Source organism: Parambassis ranga, chromosome 3 (genome assembly GCF_900634625.1).
Source record: "Parambassis ranga chromosome 3, fParRan2.1, whole genome shotgun sequence".
NCBI classification, from domain to species: Eukaryota; Metazoa; Chordata; class Actinopteri; family Ambassidae; genus Parambassis; species Parambassis ranga.
This window is the reverse complement of record NC_041024.1, coordinates 16,064,785-16,071,229: the sequence shown is the minus strand read 5'-3', so window position 1 is coordinate 16,071,229 and position 6,445 is coordinate 16,064,785. Positions and strand designations below refer to the sequence as shown.

The 6,445-nt window shown below is 44.5% G+C and overlaps 1 protein-coding gene across 1 annotated transcript in view; it reads right to left on the bottom strand.

The window, feature by feature from the left end:
- Positions 1 to 253: 253 nt before the first annotated feature.
- kif26ba (kinesin family member 26Ba) overlaps positions 254 to 6,445 on the bottom strand; it is a 63,880-nt gene continuing 57,688 nt past the window's right edge. The window contains exons 22-28 of the mRNA XM_028401711.1: positions 5,518 to 6,437; positions 5,193 to 5,424; positions 4,932 to 5,070; positions 4,632 to 4,846; positions 2,598 to 2,866; positions 1,759 to 1,909; positions 254 to 1,451 (exon numbers count right to left, since the gene is read on the bottom strand). Coding sequence (XP_028257512.1) covers positions 1,303 to 1,451; positions 1,759 to 1,909; positions 2,598 to 2,866; positions 4,632 to 4,846; positions 4,932 to 5,070; positions 5,193 to 5,424; positions 5,518 to 6,437 — 2,075 coding nt within the window. The 3' untranslated portion in view covers positions 254 to 1,302. The remainder of the gene's footprint in view (positions 1,452 to 1,758; positions 1,910 to 2,597; positions 2,867 to 4,631; positions 4,847 to 4,931; positions 5,071 to 5,192; positions 5,425 to 5,517; positions 6,438 to 6,445) is intronic.

Genomic DNA, 6,445 nt, shown 5'->3' with positions numbered 1-6,445 from the left:
TCAAAAGTCTCCACGTGGTCCCATTGCACTCAAATAAAATAAGATATTTAATTATAAAACACACACGATGACGAATCATTCAGTTTCTTTTAGAATAGGGCAGAACAACACAGATATAAAAACCACAGACGTTTGTCTGTCCGTCTGTTAGTCAGTCAGTTGATGGATCACATTTTCATTTCCACTCTTCTGTGACTCAGACGATTCATTGCTTTGTGAACATGAGAAAGCCATCACATCTGCACCAGGGGAGAGCACTGTATGAATGCCCCAGAGGGTCAAAATTCAGATGTGCTCTGCTTGTGAGGAAAGTCAAGGTAAAAACAACACCACAAGAAGCTGTCTGTGAGGTGGTCTAAACTGTGTCCTGGAAAATTGTGTTTATCAAGGTTTTTGGTCCTTACTGCCTGTAGGTCTTTTATTTTTTCCCCCTTTCATCATGTTTTCTTTAATGTACCAAAGACCATACATTGAAACTTACATTATCAGTTTATTATATAATAAACACTGACCCACAGTAAGACGTCACAGTTAGAAAATTGACTACAAATTAAAAGCTTTTTCAAGGACACTGGTCTTTTGTGGGGTTTTTTCCTATGCTAGCACCATACTTACTGCATGTACACATATTCAGAATGAAAGAAAGAGAATTGGTCTTGGTTTTGTTAAAATGTTCACAAGGCACTTATCTAAATCATCTTCTTTGTTGTCCTGTCTGTACCCTGGTCAGAGACTGTGTAACAATACCAGGCCATTGTGTAGTCAGCGCACTGTATTTACAACCAATGCGTCACAACCATGTAAACTCTAAAAAGTGCTTTTCCAAACAGCTGGGAGATGAAAAACTGTCTTTCTCCTGCACCTCTTTATCCATCTCTGTTTAGAAAATGGCAGCTTGTATTCAGCTCTCCCCTCCTTCTCACTCTGTGCATTCCTAAATGTTCCACTCTGTCTGAGAGCTGTCTCTGCAGTCTACTTGTTTTGTTCTGTGGTCACTTGGTTTATTGTTCAGGCTCATTTGTCTGTCTCTGAGGTTGCTTCCAGGTCCCATCCTAGATATCTATAAACTCATCACTGTATGTTAGGTAACTCGGTATATTCCCATTGCTTCCATTCATTCAGCCCCCTGCTTCCTTAAGGAGACTTCATGACTAAATGTTCGGTCCATCCTTGTGTTATTTCTTCCAACCCTCTGTCATCCAATGAGATTTATGTCTTAAAGAGATATTTTCTGGCTGTAATCCTCTTTATTTAGTCTAGTATCTACCTCTCCATCCCGCAGCTCACCATCCGTCCATCCCTCTACCGATGTCTTGAGGACACATCAAAGCAAGTAATCATCATGAGATGGGCTTTGCAGAAGTTGACTCTGGTCTCCAGTTTGTCTGTCACTGTTTCCAGAGCTTCCAAATACTCCAGTGAGTCTACTTCGTAGGGCTGCTGCAGCTCGACTGGGTATGGACAGACAGAGAAAATACATTTATAAAACACTACACAGATCAGTTTTCTTTCTGTTACAGCACAGAGAAGCTATTTTGCTACATTCGATTTCACTGAATTAGCAGACAAGCTAATGACTACTATGAAACATAATAAATAGTGAAACATAGAAATCAGTCAAACGGTTAAGATACTTGACCAATCACAACGGCAAATATACATATTATAGGAATAATACATGTCTTTGATCAGCTCATATCATCTCATCATCAAAATCACACACGCACACACAATCACATTTCTACATGTCACACTTACACTCAGTGGTCCATTTGTGTGGCTCCAGCATCAGGTACTGTTTGGTTTGTTCCAGTTCTTTTTTCAGACACTGGTACTTGGCTTTGACTTCACTGATGCGCTGCTGGCGGTGTTCCAACAGACGAAGCTTGGCGCTGATATAGACCACCTCCTGACACAAACAGAGAGGGCAGACACACAGGTATGGATTTTACACACCTTTATTTTTCCAGAGCAGTGTGTTGTGACACACATGTGGCTCTCTTTCAGCAGCAGCATGCTTAACATTCACACAGTTACCCACATTCACACCTCCTAGACTCCCTGTGTGACCACAGTTGATTATTTTCGGACACTGAGCAGCTTCAGTAGAGCTGTCGGGGGTTAAGTGGCTTCCTTCATGCCCCTGCAGGTAAAATCTATATTTCATGCTTTTCTCTCCCTTCCTCTTTCCCAAAGCTCACAAAGCTTCCTCCCCTGAACACATAAAGGTTTAACAGTGGAAACCTGAAAAACCTGCACTATGCATTCATTTGCAACTATTTCATGAGTCTGCAAAGTCTTAGGAATTTATTATAGTCTGTAAAATGATATTGAATACGTTAGACAAAGAAAATATGAAGGTAGATAATGTAGATCTATTGAAATGTAGTGATTATGTTAATGCTGGTGGTTGGTGTGGTTATGTTAATTTGTGAAAATCCTTACAAATGTATTTCATACTGTTATTTATTAATTTATTGTAAAGTTGGTGTCTCTTCTTACTGGCACAACACTCAGACCCTCAAATATTAGCATTATAACTCCAATCCTTTATTTGACAGATTCATTGTCACCTGCGTCCTTTCTCTCCCTCTTACCTTGTTCCCCCCCTTGTCCCTCCTCTTCTGTAGTCGCTCAACATCATCAATCTCATACACCTTTATCTCAAAGGTTTCAGTTGTTGTAGTCGTGCCACGGAGGTTTGAGGGTGCAGGAGGCCCCAGTGGGCCATCTACCCAGCATGCTCCTGGGCTGGAGGAAGAAGAGGAGGAGGAGGTGAGGGCCTGTTTGGAGGAGGAGCGGTGAGAAGGTGAAGAGGAAGAAGAGTCCAAAGTCAGTGCAGGAATCAGGCGGCGACGCTGGAGACCTGTAGGAATAAATAAGATAACAACTTCAAAAAAAGACACTTCTGAACTATCTGAGTTTATCAGGAGATAGAGGATAGAGGCTGTTAATTTAAAAGTCTGCAATGATTCTGTACCACAAACTAGGGCAGCTAGCAGAGCAGCAGGGCAAATGACTATTTCTAATGATTCCACAAGTTACAATGTTCAATTTGAAACATCTATCCACAGCCATACAGTGGATAGAGAGCTACTTCAGAGTACTTTCACTCGCCAGGGATACCCTTTTATACACCTATGCATGAGAGAAAATGAAGGGGAAATCTATTTCATAGAGCAGAAAGTAGGAAAAGAGATCATTGACAGCAGAGAAAGAGATGGCTGTTTTAGAAAGGACAAATGAAAACTACTGTGTGTTCAAAGAGCACAGAGACGTGGAGAAACAGATAATGGCGTGTGAAGCAAGATAAAAAGTTGACGCTTATAGATAAGAGCAGCAGGTCAGCCTCTAATCTGCCCACTATGCTACAATGAACACACAAACTCATAGGTTCACACACACACACTTTGCATTGAAATTGCCAACCATGTCGACAGGAATGAGACTTATCATATTCATCCAGAACTGTGAGATAAGGGCGTGTGGGAGAGCAGGGAGAGAAAGTGATGACTTTAATAAGGTTGCAGCTGTCTTTTGGTCTCAGTGCGGCACAGAAAGGTCAAGCAGAGACATTTGTATTTCATTAGGAAGCAGCACAGAATGGGACAGAGAAAGATTGAAGGTCTACAGGGAGGAGAAGGTGCAAGGGAGAGAATTGGATGGATGAGTGAGAAAATGTGTGAGGAGAACAGATGGAAACCGCACAAGGAGAGGGAGACATAGAGAAAGACAAACCGATGGATATTAAGCCTAAAGAAAAGCTTGGCATTTTTCTTTGGATGTTGCTTCAGTCTTTGGTGCACATGCTCTTTCCTCCTCACATAATTGTATCCATCACTTTCTTCCCCTTCATATCCACCAAACACAGGCTAAGCCTGGCTTTCTTTGTGTTGCCCTATGGCAGTTTAACACAGAATCTGTGTGTTGGATATAACAGAATAAGAGTAAATCCAGAATTTTTGCTGCACAGCTGGAGTTGAGACACTTGGATGGGGGAGGCTAATTCCAATTTAAATCAATAATCAGAGACACACCGAGAAGAATTTCCTCCCACGACTCTGATTTTATGCACATATCCATCCTCATGCTTAACCAGTGGAGGGTAATTTGGCAGGCGCATTAGCAAGCTCTCTGTGTTCTGGTGAATATATATTCATTACAGCCTACACCAGCAGAATCCCTTTTACCATTTCACAGATGGGTGGTCAGGGTCACCTTTCCTACCTGGCACCTCCTGCAACCACACATTTCTTCATGTTTCCTTCGTCTGCTCTTTTCTTTCTCATTTAGCCTTTTCACCAACTGATTTCCTTCACAGAGGTCTCTACATTTAGTTTTATTTTCTACTACTCACTTCTTTTTTTAAGCTTCTTGACCACTTACATATGAGTGATGAAAACAAGCCAAAAATAAATACGTGGAAGTCCTAAATAAACACACACCCATTTGGAAATGAATTCACCCATTCAGATGTTATTTATAGAAACTAGTCATGGGTTTCTCATGGTTTTGTTGATGCTGTAGTTTCATGTAATTTTAGATTATACCTATTTTTTCGTCTAGTCCAAATTCAACACTGACAAGTGACAATACCTCCTTACAAACAGAGGTTAAATGTTGCCTGTGACCTGTGTTGCTCCTGCTCTTCTTGCTGCTCTTAGAGCTCCGTCGGGAGGAGGTGGTGGCTGAGCTGTGCTCACTGAGGGAGTCCTGAGCGGAGGAGGTACTTCCTGTGTTCTCGCTGCTGTCTCTCAGCATGCTCTCATAGCCGCTGCTGCCACCACTGTGGTAAAACAAGGCTGTCTTCCCCATGGCTGGGGGGAGTTCGCCACTCAGTACACTGCTGTTAGAGGCAAAATGGGATCACAGTAAAATATAAGGCAAAAAAAAAATCTGGAAACTGAAGTTTCATTCCCCACTGCTCTTACCTGTTGTCACTAGCATGGCCGCTGCTGCAGCGGTGTGGTTTTCTAGGAGCTGTGATCTTGCTGTAAGGAGAGGGCAGTGTTTGTACCGCTGCTGGCCTCTCCTCTGCCAGGCATTCTCCTCCACCACCCCCTGCTCCAGCTGCCCCTCCACTGAGAACAGGAAGATAGGAAGAGTGTATTTTATATCTGCAGTTTATAATTAGTGCTCTATGAATGTTGTAGATGGAGAAAAGTTCTTGCTTTGCCAAAATAAAGTAAAACTAGCTAACCTTGCTCCTCCTCTTTCCTCTGCTGGATCTGTGCCTCCTCCCTGGGCATGACTCCTGGAACGGGAGCTTGCACTTCCCTGGAGAAGCTCTGAGATTCGACAATTGACTGCCCTCAGAGGCAGCTTGGCAGTCAGGCTTCCACCTCGACTGCGACTCAGAGACTGGGTAGACCAGGATCCAGCTGCAGGTCCCTGCTGCAGAGGGCCCTGGACTGAACTTTGAGGCTGAGGAAAATAGATTCCAAGAAAGTTGAACAGTGCAGAAAGGTCATGTAGTAGGTCATGTAGAAAGGTAATTTGTAAAGAATTCCTTCCTACCTTTCCATTAGGAGGAAGGCTGGAGCTGCGGCTGCCAGTTTGGCTTAAAGACTTGGTTGAGAAGCTCAGGGTCTTAGTGCTGGAGGCAGACAGACTCCTGGCCTTTGGACTGCTGGTCATCAGCAGCTTGCTGACAGCTGAAATCTTTGACTGGCTGCTTGTCTTCGCTGGTGACTGCGGAGCGCTGCTTGGACTGGAACTGCTGTTGATACTGCCACTGTTTCCAGTGGGAGAAGACATGGAACCCGTACGGGTGAGGCTGCGGCCAGTTCGAGGCATGGTGCTGTCCCCTCTCACTCCCCCTCCCCCTTTAAGGCTCTCGCCTCTCTCCAGGGAAAAGCAGTCATAGTGGTGGGAGCCACTGTGTGAGCTGTGGACCCGGCCCAGAGAGTTGGTTCTGTTGGCAAGCTGCTCCAACTTGGCGCTGAAAAGTCTGCTGCTGTCTATGCTGGAGCCACGCTGTCTAGTGACTCCTGCAGGGCCACAGCCAGATATCCCTGTATCATCTGCTGAGACTCCATGTCCAGATTGGTGGAGAGGGCTGGCGGCCCTGTTTCGCTGGTCAAGGCTAGACTTTCGCACCGGAGGCAGAGGTGGGATTCCCCCTTTCTTGTGGGAGAAAAAGCCTTGTTTTCCATTTAATCCCAAGCGATCAAGTGTGGCACGGGGACTACAAGGAGTTGAAGTGGTGACTCCAAGATTACGGTACTCAGCTCCGTTGTCTAAGCCATCATGGCGGTTGAGACGGTGCCAGCCACGAGGAAGACTGGCTGTGCGGTGGATGTCAGGGTTGTACATAGTAGTCAGGCATTCACCCTGAGCAACAACAGCTACCATCTCGCAACCATCCACCACTCTCTTAAAAGAGTCTGGAGATGATACCACCTCCCCACATGAACTAGAGATGCCATAATCCCCACCTGATGAT